General features: G+C 34.8%; 1 protein-coding gene across 3 annotated transcripts; it reads left to right on the top strand.

Moving 5' to 3' along the window:
- The first annotated feature begins 233 nt into the window (after window positions 1–233).
- On the top strand, window positions 234–22,886 carry LOC127972953 (fatty acid CoA ligase Acsl3). Of its 3 annotated transcripts, none has more exons than XM_052576984.1 (16): window positions 237–353; window positions 655–863; window positions 4,175–4,630; window positions 6,706–6,883; window positions 8,963–9,072; window positions 9,721–9,859; window positions 11,726–11,876; window positions 12,522–12,645; window positions 13,860–13,931; window positions 15,295–15,434; window positions 15,859–16,031; window positions 17,153–17,227; window positions 19,033–19,224; window positions 19,498–19,612; window positions 20,462–20,619; window positions 21,049–22,886. In XM_052576984.1, the coding sequence occupies exons 3-16, from the start codon at window positions 4,274–4,276 to the stop codon at window positions 21,204–21,206; spliced, it is 2,142 nt and encodes a 713-aa protein (XP_052432944.1). In that variant the 5' UTR covers window positions 237–353; window positions 655–863; window positions 4,175–4,273; the 3' UTR covers window positions 21,207–22,886. The 3 variants fall into 3 exon arrangements, with proteins under 3 accessions (XP_052432946.1, XP_052432944.1, XP_052432947.1); XM_052576987.1 differs by having other exon boundaries at window positions 286–353; window positions 702–863; XM_052576986.1 differs by lacking the exon at window positions 655–863 and having other exon boundaries at window positions 234–353.
- The last annotated feature ends 569 nt before the right edge of the window (window positions 22,887–23,455 follow it).

Genomic DNA, 23,455 nt, shown 5'->3' with positions numbered 1-23,455 from the left:
TTCTCGTAATTATGCAAGTTTGGGTGCTGCATAAAGGCGGCTTTGGGTGGAGAACTGAAGCCTCGCCATTGCGTCATAATCTTGCACATGGAGCACCGCTACAAACCGACCGCGAGTGACCCCGAACCACGCGCCCCGTGACATCACATCACGCATCGGACCCCGGCACGCGCCACCGCAGAGAGTCCAATCACAGCTCGCGCTCCACACTCACGAGCGCGAGGAACCGCTACAAACAAACCCGCTCCGGAGGCGCGCGCCGTGTGTCAGTTGGGTTCACGGGTGCGCGCGTTTAAAAGTAACAGTTAAAACGTCAAAGAAGAAGAGGAAGAAGAAGGCGGGAACGAACTGAGGTAAGTGTTTTGTGTTGTTTTATTCCCCCAATTACTTCGATGTCAGTAATTTTTTGTGGTGCAAAACTGTGGGTCGAGCTCGTCTAAAGTTGTACTTTTGAAACTCCTAAAATGTTTGAAAAGTTTTTAAAACGAAAAAAAAAAAAAACTGAAATCTTTTCAGTTTGCTTTGTGGGGTTCCAGACTCATTTAATGAAGTAAAGTAACGTCATTAAATTCTGATCAAGACCATAGACTGTAAAAAAAGACAGACAAAATCTATTAGACCAGGCTCCATTGATTTCTTATTTTTATTTTGTAGATTGCTTTTAAAGTTTACTAAACACAGTGATGATCTCTGTAATGAAGCTGTTTACCTCCCATTCAATGGAGTGAGGGATTCTGGGACACTGCTGTAAAAAGGAATCAAATTATGATTGGGAATGGCACACAGAGGCGCTTCTGTGCGGGATGTGTCCTGTTGGACTTCTGGGTGGGAGAGGAAGAGGTCATGAGATCGAGCTGTGGCAGGTATTCTAGTGTCTAAACACCAAGCTTACATCATTATTCTGCCTTTGCATTCACAAGCCTATTGAGTTTCCTAAGCTTTACTGCATTCTTAGCGTTTGAGCTTGCATACTTTAGTTTTCAGTTTATGACTCCATGAAATGGCATTTGGTTTAATCCTTTTTTTCTCTCGTTCTCGCTTTCATTCTCATGCACGTCCTCCCAGCCTATGCAGATGGTTTGCTGACACTTCCAGCTCTAATGTTTTAATGAATGAACCATTGCAATCATAACAACCATGTCAGTCAGTTCTCAATCGCTCAACTTATGATTGTGTTTTGTGTTTATGTAATGGCATAAACTAGGGGTTGCATGATGAGTGAATAACATGAAAACTGTATTGCTCATATTTTAACCCAAAATCTAAAGTAAAAATATTTTGCATAAAGAACGACACTTAATTTTATTCACTTAAAGGAACAGTTCACTCAATAATGAAAATTAGCTACTGAGTACTCGGGCCATCTGAGATGTACAGTAGATGGGTTTGTTTTGGAGAAATGTAGCATTCCATCACTTGGTCATCAATAGATGATCTGCAGTGAATGGGTGCCATCAGAATGAAAGTCCAAACAGCTGATAAAAACATCACAATAATCCACAAGAAATCCACAGCACTGCAGTAAGCAAAAAGTTTAATGTTTGTAAGAAACAAGTCCATCTTTAAGGCATTTTGACTTTGAAAGTTTAAACCATCACTTCTGGTGAAAATATGTCTCCATAATCTATAAAATCACTTCTTCCACTCTTCATTTGTCCTCTTAAACAGTGCTTGATTTGTGCATATTTCTTTCCTGATTCAGACCAGGTTACATTTTCATTCTGACGGCACCCATTCACTGCAGAGGGATCACTGGTGAGCAAGTGATGTTATTCTAAGTTTCCCCACATCTGATGAAGAAACAAACTCATCTCTGTCTTGAAATTCAATGTTTAATTCTCATTACATTAATTTAAAAAAAGTGTTCTGTCAGGATTTGGGTTTATTTTCTTTATGAAAATAAAATGTAATCACCTGCTTCCTGTAAGACACTGACTGCAGAAAACACACAGCTGCAGATGCTCATATAGGGCATAAAGACGCAAAGTAAAGCAAACATATGCTCAGTGTTACATACAGAACATGACACTGGCAAAACTTTCTCTCTCTCTTTCTCTCTCTCTCTCTCTTTCTCTATGTCTCTCTCTCTCTCACACACACTCAACCCCTTCTTCTATCCTTCAGTATATGAGTACTGGTGGTGTCAAACAAAGTTTCTTTCATTGGAAAGAGAAGGTAAATCTTGCCTCTCTCCACATCCCCCCTAATGAATAGCAGCGATTTCAGATTTATTATCATAAATACGAACACGTTGTTTCAGACCCATGGCATTCAGCTTATGTTGTTGTGCAATGCTCTCATATGCTGCCTTATGTTTCCTTGTTAGTTAAGAGCATTTAGTCTTGAGTTTGAATAACTCTGGCTTTATTTCCACTGATAACTAAGACAGCTGTGACTCACTCAGTGCTTGGAAAAAGACGGGGAGAGAGATGCACGAAAAAAGAACGAGACTGAGGAACAGAAAGGCTGAAAATTGGTCCAGGGCGTCAAGATTTTGTCATAGTTGACTCGCCTTCATTTCATTCCAATACCATATTGTTTTCTTTTATTCTTCATGATTTCTAAACAAGGAAAGTTGAGATACAAGTGCTGAAAACTGCAAAAAAAAAAGGGCTAAAGATCCGATAGCATATATCACATGCCACTAATGTCAAGTATGGCATGGCATAAAGCACCATTTTTTAACTGATTATAAGTGCATATTTGTAAGTGATATTTCTGGCTTGAAAAGATGAACTTACTTGGTATAACAGAAACTGATGAGTGTGAATAATAAATGACATCTGCAGGAATAGCTTCTGGAGGTCTTATTCAGTAAGCGTTGTGTGTGTAAATTATATCTTTGACATTACTTCTAAATATTTTATCTACTGGGAATTTGCCAAACCTGACTGTAGTGCTCATACTGTTTCTGTGAAGTTTTATTCTACTGCCTTGCCAGTGCCTATGATATCACACACAGTCACCTTTTATGATCATATAAGTTATATCTTATTGCATCTTTTATAGGAATTGACATTGTGTCTTGTGATGTCACTATAGTCAATTACAGAGTTGAAAAGTGAGCTAAAACACCTTTCAATTTAAATTTCTAATGTAATAGTGCTTGTAGTCATGGCCATGACTTTGTTTTAAAAAGTGCTGTGGATAGTTGGATGTGATGTCACAATATGGGCAGAAAAAATAGCCAGGCCCTCACCTGCCATTCAAACATTTCAAAATCATGTTATTAGAATTAATAGGATTAATCTAGGGACCTGGATGTCTTCAGGACAATGGACAGCTCTAAACTGTGACACAAACCCACATCATCCCCATCATTTTTTTGTGATATCAACCTCAAATTTGGAACACAGCTTATTTTAGCTTTTATTTTTCGCATTAATAAATGTATCATAAGAATGGATCATAAGACTATAGATATTATTTAGTAGTATAAAATTTTCTATTAATACAAAATATTAAATGAAAAACAGGTCCTACTTTATTTTAAGGTCCAATTCTCAAATTTAATAACTATTAACTAACTTTTTCGACAGTAAACTCCTAATTAGCTGCTTGGTAATAGTTTGTAAGGTAGTTGTTAAGTTTAGGTATGAGGTACTGGAGAATTAAAAGATCTTAAATATAGTCATGCAGAATAAGGCATTAATAGTGTATGTGCTGTATAAGTACTAAAAACAACATGCTAGTAATATAGTGAGAATTGATCCTTAATATAAAGTGCTGCCTAAAAACATAATCAAATAATAGTACATTCATAAAAAAAAACAAAAAAAAAAACAAAGAAAGAAGAGTTTTTTTGGCAAACTAAGCGACTAGCTAAATTAAAAATATATATGTTTTAATTTATTTCAGTATGTTTAAGGAATGGAAATGTTAATGTAGTTAACGATAAAAACCATGACCCTGAAGTTTGATGTCACCTTTCACCCACCTTTGGATTTAATCTGAAATCTCGGCTGAGAATCAGACGTTACACATTGATATTTGTACCACATTCTAATCCGATTCCCCTCTCATGGCTCCAGGCTTCTTTGCTGAGATAAATGAGGTCAAAAGGGTCCACATTGTGTAATTTCAATCTAATGATCTTTACTGGAATGCTCTGATGCTGTTTGGCATTATCTTGTGTTAAACGTCATAAGATTGACTGCTTGCATTTCTTGTGTAGGAACAAGAGGCTTCACCGAGCCATTGGAAAGGAAACTGCAGGACAACCGTTGAGAAAGTGACATTGTTTATCATCCCCTCGCTCTTCGTATGAGTCAGAATGAGGCTGAAGCAGGATGTGAGTCCAGTAGTGGTCGTCATATTCAGGCTGGTGGTTTGGCTGTACTCTCTCATCTCTTACCTGCCGTACCTGTTGCTGAGATCGTCCGACTTACAGTCGTTCTCCGAGTGCTCACGGAGGGTGAAGGCCAGTTCTGTGAGCGGACACCCTTCGGGACCATACCGGGACGTCAGAGCGCTGAGGGCGTTGGCCACATGCCTACAGCCCGGGCTGAACACACTCGACCGGGTGTTTGAATCGTCCGTATGCCGCTTTCCTCACTTCGACTGTCTGGGAACCAGGGATCTGCTGAGTGAGGAAGATGAAACTCAGGAAGATGGAAGAGTCTTCAAGAAGGTGCGTATCTTCCGTAAGTCCCTGTAAGCGCTTCAAGGGCCCTATCACACACCCGGCGCAATGCGACGCAAAGTGTGTTTGCTAGTTTCAGTCCAGCAGCGTTCGCATTTCCCCGTCCAGCATCACGTCGTTTAATTAGCAAATGCATTTGCACCCATTTGTGCGCCCATGGGCGTGCTGGTCTAAAAAATAGGTGTGTTCAGGCACATTGCTCTTTTAAGGATCTGAAAATAGGCTGCGCCATAGACCAGCTCAAACCTGGTCTAAAGTATGGTGCGATGTTTTTCTCTTTGTTATTTAAAGAGCGTACACTTATTAAACACATGTCCACTTACGTTGATAGTTAAAGCTTTAGTTTAAGTAATAGTTTAGTTCTCATGAACATGTTTCAGTCATTGAAAACAGTTAAGAAACATTTTTTAGAAAACATATTTAGAAACAGCTAGACACAAAGATTAAATATGCACTATGCTACATTTGGGCACAACTGGACAAAAGTTTGGAATAATTGTGTTTTTTTATTTAAGTTTTTTTTTTATTAAGTTTTTTCTGCTCACCAAGGCTGCATTTATTTGATCAAAAGTACAGTAAATATCAAACAAGTCATAACAAACATATATTCAAATATTAGACAAATTAATAGGAAGCATATATTCAAATATTGAACCAATTACAATTCACATATACTGTATTTAAATATTGGACAAATCATAAAAACATTATTTTGTTTTTGCAGATTAGTTTTAATACATGTTTGAGTGGACTAGTAATGGAGATTTGTTTAGTGTTTTTGTGTGAATTTGTCTATGTAATACATGAAACTCCAAAGGTCAGAGAAAATCTTGTTTTGCATGTCATGACCCTTGTAACAAACTGACCTGCAGCATGTGAATGATCGCTTTTTGATTACTGGACTAAAGCTGCCAAACATGTGCCACTGCTTCTGTTGTGCAACATGAGAAGGAAGGGATTGATTGTGCATCCCAGACAACTGCTGCGTGTTTGTTTCTGCTTGCTGTGTGGATTTTGTGCTAACATTGTTTAAGAAAGTACTTCATTCTTACATGATCCTGGTTCTACTGTGTTTGAATAACAGCAGCGTCTGAAACACAAATCTCACCCCAATGCATTCGTTTCTGCAAAATTTAATTTTTATCCTGAATGCACAATTTTACCGCTTTTATGTCTGTACCTTTAATATTGTTGCATGTAAATGACTGGATAATCTTTGCAAGTAAAAATGTTCTGAATTCCTGAACAGATGTATATATAATGGTCTAGAAATGTTGGTATATGATTAAAGTGGGCTGTCGATGGAGTTAAGATTCAAGATATATTTTTTTATTGCACAGTGAGTCAATGACAGACAGCAGTACAATACAAGAGATAATAATATAATAAAAAGAAATATAGAAAATTATAGTGTTAAAAAGAATAATTCTATCCTCAGTAATAATAATAATACTTTACATTTGTAAAATTTTAAGTATGTCCACTCCAAATAGTACATTATTTTTTTTCGTATCATGTAAAAAGATTTTATTTGCTATTTTGAAGTGTACTTTTCAGTACAAAAATATATTTATGTATATGTAATATTCAAATTAAAATAAAACAGTTGTGTGTGTGTGTGTGTGTGTGTTTATATATATATTATAATAGCAAATGACAAACATTTTCTTGTATATACAGTAGAGCATATAAGTAATTGTATTCAAAATAATAATAATATCTTCAGTAATAATAATAATAATACTTCTACATAGTATATTCATTCATGTATAAAAAAATTCTGCTATATATATATATATATATATATATATATATATATATATATACATATATATATATATATATATATATATTTTTTTTTTTTTAAATGGTTCAAAATTGTAGAAAATGAATTGTGCCTGTTTAATGATCCAACAGGAGGAGCTGTAGTTCCATAAAACTGTAAAGTCTGATACAGTGAAAGAAAAAAGTTGATTGAAAACACTGAACTGTTGATGTTTTCTTTTCTTTGAAGAGCAGCTTCTCAGAACACAAACTGTTTCAAACCCTGTGTGTGTCTCTAGGTGATTTTGGGAGAGTATCGCTGGATGTCGTATGATCAGGTGTATAAAGAAGTGAGAGCTTTCGGCAGCGGTTTGGGTGCTCTAGGACAGAAACCTCTGAAAAACATTGCCATCTTCTGTGAGACGAGAGCGGAGTGGATCATAGCAGCACAGGCCTGTTTCATGTACAGCTTCCCATGTGAGTCACACACATGCACACATGAGGGGGAGATCATGACAACATTTCCAGGAGGATTATAGGTTTAAAACCTCTTAGGGCAACCAAAATAACACCCAAACATTGTGAAAGCGAGTTGGCGTTTTCTAATATTTCTAAGCTTTACATTTACAAGCTTGTACATTTACAGGCCTGTATAAAATGCAACGTGGAAGGGAGAAGATCTGTGACACTGTTGTTCTTGAACAGACACGCATACACAGGGAAAATCTCTCACCCTCATGCTTGTGCAAAACTGCAGCCGGATTTGTTCCATATCTGTGTGTTTATGACACACAGGGGGCTAATACAGAGGTTTGTGTGTGTTCGGTATGGAGGTCAGATTGTCCTCATTGCACTTCTGTTATATAAACGAGCTCCTCCTCCTCCTCATCCTCCTCATCCTCTCTCTCCTCCTCTTTCCTCTAATCCTTTCTCTGAAGTTTGGTAGCGACGTGATTTATCTCAGCTCAGGGGGCTCCCTGAACACACACACACTCAAGCCTGGGTCACATTTCACCCCAAAAGAATATTAGCATTAAGAAAATGAAAGTCTTTTTCTAATAATTTCTTTTTTTCTAATAATGTATTTTTCTAGTTTTTTTTAGGGCTCCAGTGCACACGATCACTATTACAGTAAAAAAAATTTAGTCCATTTTCCTGAATGATACAGCGTGTATCTGCTTTTGTTTGTATATATATATATACACACACACACACGCGCGCGTGCAAGAATACTAGTTATAGGCTATTGTATGTATGTTTGTATGTGTAGTAGATTAATACTAATTATAATATTATTATTAAATTATACTATTTTATGTAAATTAAAATAATAAACTTTAAAATAATAACATTTATATAACAAATATAATAGTAAAAATAAATTAGGATATAAAAAATGTCTTTATAAATAAGTAAATAACAATGTACAGTATATCTGTATCTGTCTGGTTATCTATAAATCTATTTGTAGTCTTTTTTTAAGTATAATTATTTTATGAATTATTTTCTTTCTTCCATTTTGTTTCATGTATTTATTTTTATTTTATTTTATTATATTTTCATGAGATTCACCTCCTCATGTATCTCCCATAAATTCACTGACGCACACACACACACACACACACACACACACACACACACACACACACAGACGTCTGTGTCTCTTTGGCTGACTTCTGCACTCTGGTGTTTGTCAACATCAGATGCTCACGTACTAGTTGTCATCATACCTAAGTGTGTGTGTGTGTGTGTGTTAGAGAGAGTGGCTGTGTTCATATGTTATGTGTTGCAAACATGCATTTTGCCACATGGTTATGTTAATGTTTATGTCCGATGTGTGTGTGCGTCTGCTCTCACACATACACATTTAAGCTCATCATCATGTGTGTGTGTGTTGATGTTTCCGTGGCGATCTCCTCTCTGTTTGTGTCTCACGGCTGAAGTGTCACGCCCTCAGGCGCTGACGCAGACTGATGATGTCACAGATTGCAGTCGCCGACCCCCTGTGTTCTCAGTGCAGCCGCGTGTGTGTGTTTGGGTGAAGGCACATGGATTGTTTCATATGTGTTTGTCAGTCGTATGCAAAACTGTGTGTGTAGTGTGTATGTCTATATGTATGTTTACTCATGAGTGTATGATTAGAGTTGATTAGAGTTGTGTATTTTGTGTGTTGTGTATTTTGTGTGTGTGTGTGTGTGTGTGTGTGTGTTCTTGGTTGTGCTTGTTTGACCTCATCCTGAACTTTTCACAGCCATGCATGCTGTTACAACAGATAACTGACACGGTTACACAACAGCCTCCGTGAACAGAAAAGAAAAATGTTTGAGTCTTTGAATTTATTATGAATTGTATGTGTCCATGTTTATTCCTATATATATATATATATATATATTTTCATTTATTATTACACTCAAAGGTCACTGCCTCACTTAAATAGAAATCAGTGAGTTATTTTTCTGCATACTCCATTTTTCTGTAGTATATGTATATACTGTGTTTTTATATATACTACTATGCTATTTATAAGACCTATAGAGGTGTATGTGTGTTTTACAGTGGTCACTCTTTACTCTACTCTGGGTGGTCCTGCTATTGCTCATGGACTCAATGAAGCTGAAGTGTCTCACATCATCACCAGCAAAGAACTTCTGGAAACCAAACTCAAGGTGATCAAACACTCCAAAACCAGACTCTGTAGTAATCAAACTTGTTTTAGTTATTATTATATCTAATATGACTTATAAAAGATCCAGGCCTATCAATCATCTAATATAACTGAAAATATACGCCAAAGTTCGAAAGGGTTACGTTTGGAACAATTATGATGTTTTTAAAAGAAGACTCTTCTGCTCACCAAGGCTACATTTATCTGATCAAAAATACAATACAAATATTGTGAAATATTTTTACAATTCATAATAGCTGTTTATATAGTAATATATTGTAAAATGTAATTTATTTCTGGGATGCAATGTTGAATTTTCAGCATCATTACTCCAGTCTTCAGTGTCACATGATCCTTCAGAAATCATTCTAGCATAATAGACTTCTTTCAAAAACATTTTAAAAAATCTTAGTAACAGTATAATTTACTTTGTGTATTGCTTGCAAAGGATAGAGATGGTGTAACTTGACCCTTTGAATCCAATGGGCCTGGAAAACCATACTACTCAGTAATATCACAGCCTACGTTCTATAATCCAACCATATCCCAATGGATTACCCAAGCCCTTCCTAATGAATATTATATTTTGTTTTGAAATGCATCAGTTAGATACACACACTAATGTTTTTCTGCTTGTATCTTGACACAGAATATTTTGCTAGAGGTGCCAAGATTACGACACATCATCGTTGTGGACGACAAACTCAAGAGCGGCTCTGAATACCCACAAGGCATCAGTGTCCACAGCATGGCGGCTGTGAAGAGGCTGGGGGCCCATCCCGAGAATGGTACTTGTGTGTGTGTGTGTGTGTGTGTGTGTGTGTGTGTGTGTGTGTGTGTGTGTGTATGAGGTCACTTCAGGTCATGTGAATGAGAAATCCTCCATCTGTGTCAAATTAAGGCCAGGGTCGAGGGCGTCCCTGACTCTTTCATTCTGCCATTTACTTCCTCCGTTGTATCTCTCTGTGAAGCAGGACTGACCCTCAACAGCTGGTAGTAGTAGTAGTCCTTTACACACTGGATAATGTGTGTGTGTGTGTGTGTGTGTCGGGTCACGTTTTCTCACACTGCCACAGACTTCACATGACATCCAGCTGATCTTCCTCCTTCGGCTCGACATGACATTCACTCTGTCCTGTGTCAGCGTGCTAATGCTAAATCTTCGAAACACACAAATGTACACTTTCAAATTCCCATGTTCCACATTTATGGTTCTGAAAACTTGGAACGGCTTAAATGGCACTTTGGTTTTCAAAGCTAAAACGTTCTGTTCTGCTGCTGACATCCGCCACCCACTTCCTGTTCTCATCTTATTTATTCATTCACACATACACACAATATTTTTTACTTTTATTGTCTTATTAATGTATTTCAAACAACTATAAATTAAAGTTTACAACCCATCCTCCCCTCATCTTCAATGTTATGGGTGTTTACCAAATAGTAGCATCATTTGTCTTCATTAATTGTCGTGCTAACTTACGTTATTGCTATTGTTTACTAAAACTAAAATGCTGTTAAGAATAATTAAAATTACAAAAGCACTGCAAAATTACTAAAACTTACATTTTTATAGAAATATAATAGTCAAATCTAATTCTAAATATTAAAATATATACTCATGTATATTTTAAAATTAGTAAAATAACACTGTTCATCTGCAAGCCATAAAAGTTTATGCAGATCTTCCTGCACACTGAACAAACTCAACAAAACTACCATAAAAGTATAATTTAAAGTAGTTTAAAATGCTTTTATTGTACAGAAAACATCTCCTTTTTTTCCATAGAAAATGTAAAGTTTTATTTTTGAATGAACTGTTCCTTTAAGAAAACAGATCAGAGCTTATTTTATTAGGTCGTAATATATCTGTCTTAAATACATTTAATTTCTATATTTAAAACACAAAAAATATAAATAAAATAATTTGTTTAAAACATTTTTTTTTTTTTATTACGTGTATGTTTTCACCTTAAAAAAAGCACTAGAAACTGGCATGGCATTAAAAAACAAAAAGCAAACAAATCTGACTGAATATTATGATTTTTTTTTTCTTCAGGGCTGAAAAACTCAAAATTGTGTTGTGTATTTACATATTTCTCATTATTTTAATTGGCTCGGTTTAAAATGAATCACAAATGAAAAAGAACAAAACAAAATATTCTGTCAAAGGGTGTGGGAGCGGTGTATTAATATATATAAAAATAGAGTACATTCTGATTAAAACAGGGAAATTACAATTTTGTCCTTATCCATGTATTTTTAATTTGAAAGTTTTTGAAAGTAAACTAAGCCAAGAAGCTCTGTGATGTTACAATGAAACTATGAGATCAAAGCACTGTTCTGTCTATGATGTCATAAGTATTCAGGAGTTTAAAGCACTGTTCTGTCTATGATGTCATAATTATTCAGGAGATCAAAGCACTGTTCTATCTATGATATCATAAGTATTCAGGAGATCAAAGCACTGTTCTAATTATGATGTCATAAGTATTCAGGAGATCAAAGCACTGTTCTAATTATGATGTCATAAGTATTCAGGAGATCAAAGCACTGTTCTATCTATAATGTCATAAGTATTGCTAGTGGTTATTACAGTAGTCCCTTAATATTTTATATAGTTTCTAGTAACTTCCGTCTGCTTGTGTCCGCAGCTTTGAGGCAGAGACGGCCTCCATGTGCGTCTGATGTGGCTGTGATCATGTACACCAGCGGCTCCACCGGCGTGCCAAAAGGAGTCATGATCTCTCACAGTAATATTATTGCTGGAGTCACTGGCATAGCCGAGAGGATTCCCAACCTCGGGTATGAAACACATCAACACATACACAATGTTTTTGTGGATGTTCATCAGTGTTTCCTAGATGAATTTCCCAATTGATTTAAAAAAAAAAAACAGAAAGAAAAACCTTTGACAATAATGGGTCTGTGGGGTTTCTTTGCCACGCACTGTATGTTATATATGTCATCTATATTTTATTTGTGTTGTTTTTACGAATCTTGTGAAATCTGCAAGAAAATACAGTGAATATGCAACTAAAATATAAAACATAATATAATAAACAACTTCCCTATTTTTTTGAAAAATACATTTTGCTATAAATAATTAACATTTATTAATTTGGATGTAAATATGCTCTTCCTGTAAATTTAAGTTTGCAATTGGTAATTCATGTATTCTTACAATATTTTCTTATTAAAATGTTTTCTGCTCACCAAATCTTCATTTATTTGACCAAAAATACAGTAAAAAATACAGTTATACTGTGAAATGTAAAAATATGTGAATATATATTCAAATGATATTTATTGCTGAGATCAAAGCTGCATTTTCATCATCATTCCTCCAGTTTTCTGTGTCACGTGATCCTTCAGAAATCATTCTAATATGCTGATTTTCTGCTCAAGAATGGTCTTGTTTTGACAGACAGCTGATATGTGTTTTCACAGTGAGGATGACACGTATATTGGCTTCCTTCCTCTGGCTCATGTGTTGGAGTTGAGCGCTGAGATGGTGTGTTTGGCTCACGGCTGCAGAATCGGCTACTCTTCACCACAAACACTCGCAGACCAGGTACAACACATAGTTTTGTTCATATTTACTGCGTACATTCTGGAAATCAAAACATTGGCCGAAACTGTATAAAAAGATTTTTCAAAGTTGTACACAGATAGTTGGAGTATGTTTGGCAGCAGAGTCACAGTCCTGTGCTATGCCTTTGATTACACATAGGCAAGTAAAGCGAAAGTGATGATTAGTTCATGTGTGCTGCCGCTTCTCATGATCTGATGTGTGTACAGCGATCTATCTCACCATATGAAAGAGTTCCAAAATGCTATTTATTGCTTGAATTTCCTAATTAAATGTTCTGAGTCTGAGACAGCTTCATATAAAAAGTTACAAAGCAGGAGGCGCACTATATGTACGGTTCATTCATGAACTGAAAACAGAATCACTTGGGTTTTAAGAATCAATATTTGTTTATAAGAATTTAAATCGAGAAATAATTTACTTTTTTTTACACAGCCCTAGCATATTTAGTTGTTTTTAGTTGCCACACTGTGGTGTGCTATTGAACATGAAAAGTGAGGCACTGTCTCTGTTCTCTTCATAAATAAATAAATGCACAAGCTTATGTGCTCATATATATGTGTGTGTTATCTGTTATACTAAATATATTTCTTTCTTTTTTTCATTTAAATATTCAAATAAATAATAAAATATCATGTCTAAACCACTAAAACATAAACATAAAACACAACTATTAAAATAAAGTAATAATATAAAATAATAATTTTAAATATAATCAATTTTAGTTACAGATTTATTGAGTATTTTCTATTGTACATTTATCAACTATATAAATATATAGTCTCTTTCTTTCTCTCTCTATATAAATAGGTTTAAAAAAAAAATATATATATATATATATATATATATATATATATATATATATATATATATATATATTTATTTTTATTTTTTATTTTTTTTGGAATAATACAACAATTTCAGTCTTTTAATGAGACATGAGACTTTGTGATGTTTCATACATTGTGTTGGTAATTATTTGTGAAATTTAGCAATTATTAAAAAAAAATTAAGGCACTAACATGATCAACACAGTGATGTCACAATCACACATTGAATGTCAAATATTGTCAGTGGAAAATGCTGAAACAGCAGTACGTAATGGAAAAAATGTGCAGCGCTGTGGGAGTTTCTTATTTTCTGCAACTGTGTTGAAATGAATTAAAACTTTTCCTTTTCATATTTTTATTTTATAGTCCACCAAGATAAAGAAGGGAAGCAAAGGAGACATTAGCGTCCTGCGGCCCACTTTAATGGCAGCAGTACCAGTAAGGCTGAATCTCTCTCTCTGTTTCGCTCTGGGCTTTTGGGGTTGAATGTCAGCGAATGTGATTGTCTGGAATGATTTACAGCTGTAAACAGAACGTGAGAAAGCCCAGTGTGGATATCCTTCTGACACACATACACACACACGAGTAGTGACTCACACACTGTAGATACACATTTAATAATGTTTAATTTCTAGAGTTTCTTTGCCGGAGGACACTGTAAATGCACACACACACACGCTCACACACACACACATTGTCATGGTGTGGTTGCACAAAAGGGTCCCTGTGGAATGACAAGGACACAGAACAGCAAACTTCCATAAACACAGCGGCTGAGAGCAGTGGGAGAACATCCGAATCTGAGGAACCTCTCCACCCTCCCATGTCACATGAGATGTGATGGAAAAATGTCAGCAGTAACTCGATTAGAATCAGCGTCCACTTCCCTCGCAAAACAATACTGTGCTGATACCAGATGGTCATGCAGCGGTGCTTTATGTGCCGTTGTGCTGAACTGATGCTTTCTTGTGTTTTCTTTTTTATCTCTGTGGGAGAAGAAGCCATTGCTCGTGCCCACGTAAAGTCAAGAGGTCGTTTTTGTGATGTCATTTCCTGTTTTATGTTTGCCTCATGCATGTCGATTATATGTCCGTGACTTTGATTTGGTGGATATATCTAAAATAATTTATATAAAATACATTGGGATATTATTAAAAATGATTTATTACAATTGAATTAAATCATTAAAATGAAATCCAGAAAAATGTAAACAGAAAAACATACAATTTAGTAAAAATAAAACAATAATAAGAAAAAATAAATGCATTTCACAGGGCCTTAAAATTTTTATTTTGGTTCAACTTTAAGGAAATTTGGAGGGGAAATAAATAAAATATAAAACATTTAATGTATACAAAATTAAATGTATAAAATAAATCATACATATACTTTTATATATTTTTATATATTTTATATATTTTTTATTAATTTAAATGCTTTGAGAAAAAAAAAGCCAGACTATTAAAACAATTAAATTAATAATTATAAATATATATGTATGTGTGTGTGTGATTTTAAAAATTATTTTTAATTGTAATATTTTAAGAAGAAAATGTTACACCTCACATTAGCGTTTTAATGAGACTTGTTTCTCCACGATGTCAGGAAACTGTCGATTTTAAATCAGAAATTTAAACCTGGTTGTCAGTCCAGGTTAATTCCAGCCGTATGTATGAAATCCTTTTTATTGTTTTGTCATCTCAAAAAAACCTAAAGAAAATCCCACTCATTCTTCAGTGATGTCATCTGTTATGTCTGGGGCTTTTACGTGCACATAATTTCTCTCTGTCTCTGTTTGTAGGAGATAATGGATCGGATCTACAAAAATGTGATGCTGAAAGTGGAGGAAATGAGTGTTTTTCAGAGGACTCTTTTTCTATTGGCCTACAACTATAAGATGGAGCAGCTTGAGATGGGATACAGCACACCACTGTGTGACAAGTGCGTACACACACACACACACACACACACTCCATCTCCAGTGTTAGAGAAGCTTCTTTTGCCAAATACAAGCTGCTCGTACCATGAGTACAGTAAAGCTATTGTTTCAAACTTGAACACATGGATTTAGATTTATATAAGCCTGATATGATGTACCCTGTATAACTGAATCAGAGATATATAGCGCTATGTAGCTAAATATTTATTTTACTATTATTGGAATCAAATATTTGAGCTGGTTCATTGAAATATCCCCCACAAAAAACAACCTGTCAAAATCAATTAGTCTTCTGACTGCAACTCGAAAGAAAGAAGACATTCTAAGAACAGGTCTTCTGATTATTATTGAATTATCATTTAAAAGCACTGCTAATTTTAGCCACTCCTTCATTCTCTCTCTCTGTTTCTCTCTCTCTCTCTCCAGACTGGTCTTCAGGAAGGTTCGGGCGTTGTTAGGTGGCCGTTTGCGGGTGTTACTGTCCGGTGGTGCACCTCTGTCGGCCGTGACCCAGCGGTTCATGAACATCTGCTTCTGCTGTCCTGTAGGTCAAGGCTATGGCCTCACGGAGACCTGCGGCGCTGGGACCATCAGCCAGCGTGAGATTCACACCCTCATCCAGCATTTCAAACATTCTTCTGCACTTTTTCATAATCTAAACTAGCATCCAAAAGTTTGGGGTCGGTAAGAAGAAATTAATATTTTTGTTCATCAAGGACGCATTAAACTGATCAAAAGTGACAGTAAAGACATCAAAAATATAAAGCAGCAACTGTTTTTAACATTGTTAATAATCACAGATGTTTGTTGAGCAGCAAATCAGCAAGGAGAGATGATGCAGAAAATTCAGATTTGCATCACATGAATAAATTACATTTTATAATATATTCTCATAGAAAACAGTAAAATATTATTACAATTTAAAATAAGTTTTGTTTATATTAATTTGAATAAATTCAGTTTTGGTGAGCAGAAGAGGCTTCTTTACAAAACATTTGAACAGTAAAGGTAATTATTTTTTGATGTAGGCATTTATCCTTTTTAAAAAATGGGAAAGTAGTTTATTTTGTTATTTTTTGTTGCTTCATAAAAGTTTGTTGCAAAAATAGTGTTTTTGGTGTATTTTCACTCTATAAACAGTTTGTACTGTGTTAAAAGCACACAATCATGGATATTAAAATGCATAGACATGAAAAACACACTCCCATCCACCATTGCTCATATTAAGCTCATGTTTTACAACGCAGGCGAGCAATTTCTGTTCTAATCAATAAAAATGGGTGGTAAATGATCATGCAAACTGAATTCAGAAGAAATTTCAAAAGAAAATCCTGTGGACCTGAGAGTCCTAACAAATCATTATACGACCGCTTTAATATGTAAACTGATTATACATATTTAAAATAACTGTTAACGAGAAAATGATATGAACAAATGTCCAGCCAAATGTAACTAGGTCACTAACTCAATGTCCTGATCCTCAGTAACCACAGAAGAAACATTAACATTTGTGGAGGACAGTTGTCTTGTAAAATGATTGAGGTTTGTGTCCTCGGAGGAATCAGTGATGGAACAGTCCGAACAGATGGTGACTCCTGAAATATGACTTCTTTTTTTTAATAAAGAAAAATTTTTTTCTGCAATGGAAATAATTACATAACTTTGCCCTTACTGCCAATAGATAGACTTATTGTCTGTGTGTGTGTGTGTGTGTGTGTAGTTTGGGATTACAGTACAGGACGAGTTGGCGCTCCGCTGGTTTGCTGTGAAGTTCAGCTGAAGGACTGGATCGAGGGTGAGTGTGATACACATATATCTGTTCTTATAAAAACAGTGTCATGGACATTTACCTATCCATCAGGCGATATGTCTGGAGCTTTGCTACGCAGTGAGAAACATCAGCAGAACAAAAGAGAAGGAAATGGAAAAAAGCATTGAATGAAGTTTGCGACCTTTTAAGGAAGACTCTTTGAGCTGCTATTTCTGGAGAGATCAGCTTTGTTTTGCACAACATACACAGTAATTAAACGTATATATATATATATATATATATATATATATATATATATATATATATGAAAATGCATTCAATTATTGTCCACAGCTCTCATTACAAAGAAAACGCCCGAACATTATATAATGGTATAATTATAAAACCATTAGAATGAGAAGCCATGTGTCACGTAATCTCCAGAGCATCAGTGTAAGCAAGTGGAGACTATATATTTGTCAGCTTCTAACTAAGATAGCTAAGATATCCATTAGCAGAACTGCCCTTAGTAACAAAAAAAAAGACGTAAACTTTACCATACTTTTAAAAACTTATATTCCTTTTAAGTATATTATTTCTGTAATATTTATACTTACTGAATCTTATTGTTTTCAGAATCTAAATGAATGTGTTGTATTATTAATATATATATATATATATATATATATATATATATATATATATATATATATATATATATATATATATATATATATATATATATATATATATATTGTAGTTGAAATGTATACTTAAGATGCAATTAGCTGAAGTAGGACTTAAATAAATATTTATAAGTTATTTCATAATTACATTATTTTTTAAAATATATTGTTAAAGTATACTGCTGGATGCACTGGCAAACATTTATGGTATATTAAAATATACTAATATCTAAGATATTATATATAAAAAATTGTGCATATTTAAATATATTTAAATTGAAACATATTAAATAATTAGGTTACATTTATATTTATATATATATATATATATATATATATATCCATTTGGATTCATTTGAGTAAAAGTGGCAAGATGAAAACAGTTATTTTCTGTTATTTTCACATAAAAAAGGTTTTATCTTTAGGTTATAATAGCATAAAAAAATTCTAATTTCGATTTTTAAAGATTTATTAAAAACGTATAACTTTTTCCAAGAATGCAATAAATCCATTGAATCAATATAAAAGTTCTTTTTCATAATGAAACTGTAAAAAAAAACACAAAAAATTTTTTTAGGACGGCATGGTAAATCACATTCGATGTCATGAGCATCTCATCAGTAAAGCAGGTTCTGTGATTGGTATTTATCTTCATTACCTGCTTTCAGCTGAAGCAGCATTTACTACACAGAGCTGTAGATCACTGACAAGCTGCACAATATCACACACACACACACACACACACACACACATATATATATATATATATATATATATATATATATACACACACACACACACACACGTAGACATTCAATACAATTACACACATTCTTTACACAGTAGTCTCTACACATTTTCTACTAATTTTAAGTGTTTCAACAAGTGGTCATGGAAACCACCCAAAAAAACCACCCTGTTATTTACAGTCATTTACATTTCAATCAGATGGTCTCTTCCCATTTAAATAAGCAGTTCTTGGCCAGAAGCCGCCATGTGCACAAAATAATATGAAGTTATGTCAAAGGTTTCAGTGTACAAGACTTAAATAACACTGGCTTGATAACCTCCGGGTTTCCGGAACCCTACTGTTGCACTTTACACAGTTTAAACCATTTCCTGTCTCTCTTTTTGTGTCATAATGCAGTCTGTGTGTGTATCCAGGTGGATATTGCAGCACTGACCGGCCCTGTCCACGAGGGGAGATTCTGGTCGGCGGGCCCAACGTAACAATGGGTTACTACAAGAACAAACAGAAGAACAGCGAGGACTTCTTCGTGGATAAGAAAGGCCAGCGGTGGTTCTGCACCGGAGACATCGGAGAGTTTCATGGAGACGGCTGTCTGAAGATTATCGGTGAGATAGATTAGCCAGAGGATTGTAAAGACAGCATGTTTTGGCGCGAGCGAATGGAAGTCCCCGCTCCTTTACGATAAAACATGTTAGTCATGTACTTACTGTAAATGACACATCTGTTTATTCCCGTAAGGTTAAGAACTCAAAGAAAGCAGGATACACTCCAAAAGGGAGAGAAATAGAAACTTCCTGTAGCATAAACTCACGTACACATCTGATGAAATATGGTTCATATTTTGCGTGTGTGTGTGTGTGTGTGTGTTTGCACGTTAGATCGTAAGAAAGACCTGGTGAAGCTTCAAGCAGGAGAATACGTGTCTCTGGGAAAAGTGGAGGCCGTTTTGAAAAACTGTCCACTTGTTGACAACATCTGTGCCTATGCCAACAGGTGCCGACACAAAGCACAAAATGTACTGCACTAACAAAATAGAAGATGTTACAGTATTAACAAATGACATAACAGGTTATCAAAATCCTTATATTTTTTACACACAACAGCTTTAATGTTACCCAAATTCACTCGGTTAATATGTTAAGCTCTTTATTCTATATCACAGAAAACATGTATAGCAGGGTCACCGAATCTCTAACTTCTATACGTCATAACTGTGAAGTCCTTTAATTAGGGTGGATAAATGTACACAAATTTCTGCTATGATCTAGTGACCTATGATAAAATTTTAGATGACAGTGAGTCTGTCAAGAGACTTTGCTATACTGACATGTATAAATATAATTTTCATGTAAGAATTTATATTAAATTTTTTTAATTAAATTAAAACTTTCAAAAACATTTTTAAAAAATGCTTTATTTTTTATAAATATAATAAAAAATCATAACCTTAAAAAAAAATCTTAAACAGCTCAAAAGCATTTTAAATACAAAGTATTTATTGTTCTTTTTTTATTGTGTAATAAATACAATTTTAATACGATAAAAATACTTAATAAGTTTAATAAGAATCAATGTATATTTACTTAATGCAGCAAAGACTATGCAGTGTTTTACACGTATTTCTTTTTTGTCTTTCTTATATTATATTTTTTAATTAGCATTTTTTTCCTAATTTAAAAAACCAAAAACAAAGATAAAATAAAAAGTCACTGTTTATAAAAATACTCATGTCATGAAATAAAAATTTGGCCATATCATCCTCCCCTAACAAGACACATTTGTAGTCAACTCTGCCGAATAAACCCACAGATAATTTTAGCCCCACCTCTTCCTTTTTTCCAGTGATGAGTCTTATGTGATCGGCTTTGTGGTGCCCAATAAGAAGCAGCTGCTTGCGCTGGCTGAGAGGAGGCGAGTCAGAGGATTGTGGGAGGAGCTCTGTAACAACCCAGTCATCGAGGAGGAGGTGCTTAAAGTCATCACAGAAATGGCACTGACAGGTGAAACACTTTGGATCGTACTAATCAACTATTTCTGCTGTATCTACAGGGTTTCTGCAGGTCCTAACACACATTAATTCTTAAAACAAAGCACATTCTTAAATAAAGTCAGCATTAAATATTGCATGTATGGCAGAAAATGAACAACTTGTTTTCCAATACAAATATCGAAACACTTTTAATTCAAGATTTAGTTCAAGATTTAACAAAATTGATGCTTAAACAACAACAAATAGAAAAAAAAAATTTCTTCTGAATTAAGTTGATTTCTCTGAGCCCATTGGCATATATTTGTTCTTTCTAATAATAAACTCACTTTTTCTGTGAAGTCAAAACTTCTGACCATTTTGCTTCTTTAGACATTTACACTGGAAAACAAGCACTCGTTGAGTTTAGTTGATTAATTTCCTGTTCCTGTGTATTTAACAGCCCAGTTAGAGAGATTTGAGATCCCACGCAAGATCCGCCTGAGCGTCGAGCCCTGGACCCCAGAGACCGGCCTGGTTACAGATGCTTTTAAACTCAAACGAAATGAGCTAAAATCACACTACCAGAACGACATTGAGAGGATGTATGGTGCCAAGTAGAGCCAAACCACTGCTGATTCCAGACAAAACCCCTGGACAGGCAAGAAAAAGTTACTTATGTCACTATAACTCCAACCAGGATGGAGATTTCCAATGGACGTTACAGACGTGAACATAATGGTTTGGAAATGTTTTTATACAGTGTGATGACCAACACTCTCAACCAGCAGCACTTAAAAGTGCCAAAAGTGATGTTAGCCTTGCTAAGTTCTACCAGACTTAGCTGCTAAACTGAAGCTGTTAAATCCTTTCCAAATACACGCATACTCTCCAAAACACTGCAACGTCAACAAATCAAAAAAGCAAAAAGGTTCAGTGCTGTTACATGCATCCAAACAATCCAATAATAATAGCTCGATCAGACTTCATGAAAACACCTCAGTTGAGATGACTGAGCTTGATCCAAATTAAAAAAATTATGTCATACAAACGTGCGTTCATTCACGTGTCACATTTAATGAACTGGGGTGCGTTTCCCAAAACCATAGTTGCTAACTAAGTTAGCAACTTTGTTGGATGCAATGCAATTTCCCATTGCCAACCAACTAAGTTGCTAACAGGTTAGCAACTATGGTTTTGGGAAACACACCCCTGGTCAGTGGAGGAGACAGAATATGTACTAAATACAGTATTTGCTAAAAAAAAATCAGTTCTTTCATATATTTTAGAAATATATGTTTTAGAAATCAAGGCAAAAACTGCATTTATGCTTGCAGCAGCTCAGGTGAAAGTGCTGGATTGGATTCAAACCAATTGACAAAACATTAGTGCATGTAAACATACTTACTGTGATTTCTCAGGCCATTTTATATGTTACTGCCACAAAAAAAAAGCTTTATTATGGCTTTAAATACTTCCCATGATGCTTTGGATCTCCAAAATGTTGCTCAGTAGGTCAGTCTCGCTCTGTGTCGCACGTCCCAGTTCTTGTTCTTCCCCATACACAAACAATGCATTATGGGATGTTTTTCTAAGCTCACGTTCTCATTGGAAATTCAGATTCAAACAAATACAACACATAGATATCTTAATGAAACTCTTCAAACACCTGTTTAAATCAGCAATTTTCTCTCCAAACACATCTGGAATATTAAAGCCATTATTTGCTTTTTTCAATCTTTACGTAACCTTCATTTAATACTGTCAGAAGGAGACCAATTATCTAGACAAATCTAATATATGTAAACTTAATTTATGGTTGAAATAATTGGCTTTATTTAAATATGATAGCTTGCTTATTGGGGAGTATGAAATCCCGAAAGCATTTCTGCTCATTGGATGATTCTGATTGATGTTCTAGGACTGGAATGTTCCTGTTGGGTGACTGTATCTCCTGCTGGACAGGATAATAGATCTAGTATAATTATACTAATATAATCCATTCAAAGCAGTTTCATTTAACTTTTTGACATGATTTTGCTCATTCAGGGAGCTTTTCCACTCTTTTTCTATAGATAAACTAGTTAAAACCCCACAACTGCAAGTTATACAGTCCAATTCTGAGGAAAAAATAAATTAAATCTTACAACTGTTCCAATTCTCATGAGATTAAATCTTGCAATACCGACTTAATAAATTACTTTATTTTATAATTTATCAGAACTTTTTTTTTATTCAGTGGATGAAACAGGCTCCCATGAAACACCATGTATGCTGAAATAAACTGAATGAATAAATAAATCAGTGTATTGTCTTTTAGATGTATCTTTTTAGCATGCTGTTAACAATGGGGGGAATACATTTTTTTCTCTCTGCTGCAGAGAGCACTAATACAGTGATCGGTCAGGTGACATTTATAGCTCAAAAATAGAGCTTCAGAACAAAGTGTGCATGAAGTAAAAATAGAGCTGAATATAGATGGAGTTGAATTAGACTTCCTTGATTTATGATGATGGTTTTTTATTCATAGCTGATCTCTGATCAGTAAAAGCACTCCCTGTCCTTCTCTTTTTCTTTCCTCTCTGTTTGTTAAATGAACTCTGTGAAAGTGGCATTTGTAAACTCTCTGTTCTCATTGTTTATTTCTCTCACGCTCTCTCTCCTCTCAACATTATTACTTTGTCCTTTTGTCCTACGCTCTTTGGTGCCCCTGATAATAGCCTGTTTTGAACTAAAATGAAATCAGACATAGCTATATCAGGCCATAAGTTATTCATTTATTTTGTCATTTGCCTTGAAATTGATCCGGTGAAGTTGAGATACTGGAATAAAGGGCTTCCCTGTGAAAGACTAAACTTTGTGGGATATTT

Source organism: Carassius gibelio, chromosome B15 (assembly GCF_023724105.1).
Source record: "Carassius gibelio isolate Cgi1373 ecotype wild population from Czech Republic chromosome B15, carGib1.2-hapl.c, whole genome shotgun sequence".
Lineage (NCBI taxonomy): Eukaryota > Metazoa > Chordata > Actinopteri > Cypriniformes > Cyprinidae > Carassius > Carassius gibelio.
The sequence above is the reverse complement of the archived record's forward strand: the minus strand, read 5'-3'. Positions and strand labels throughout refer to the sequence as shown.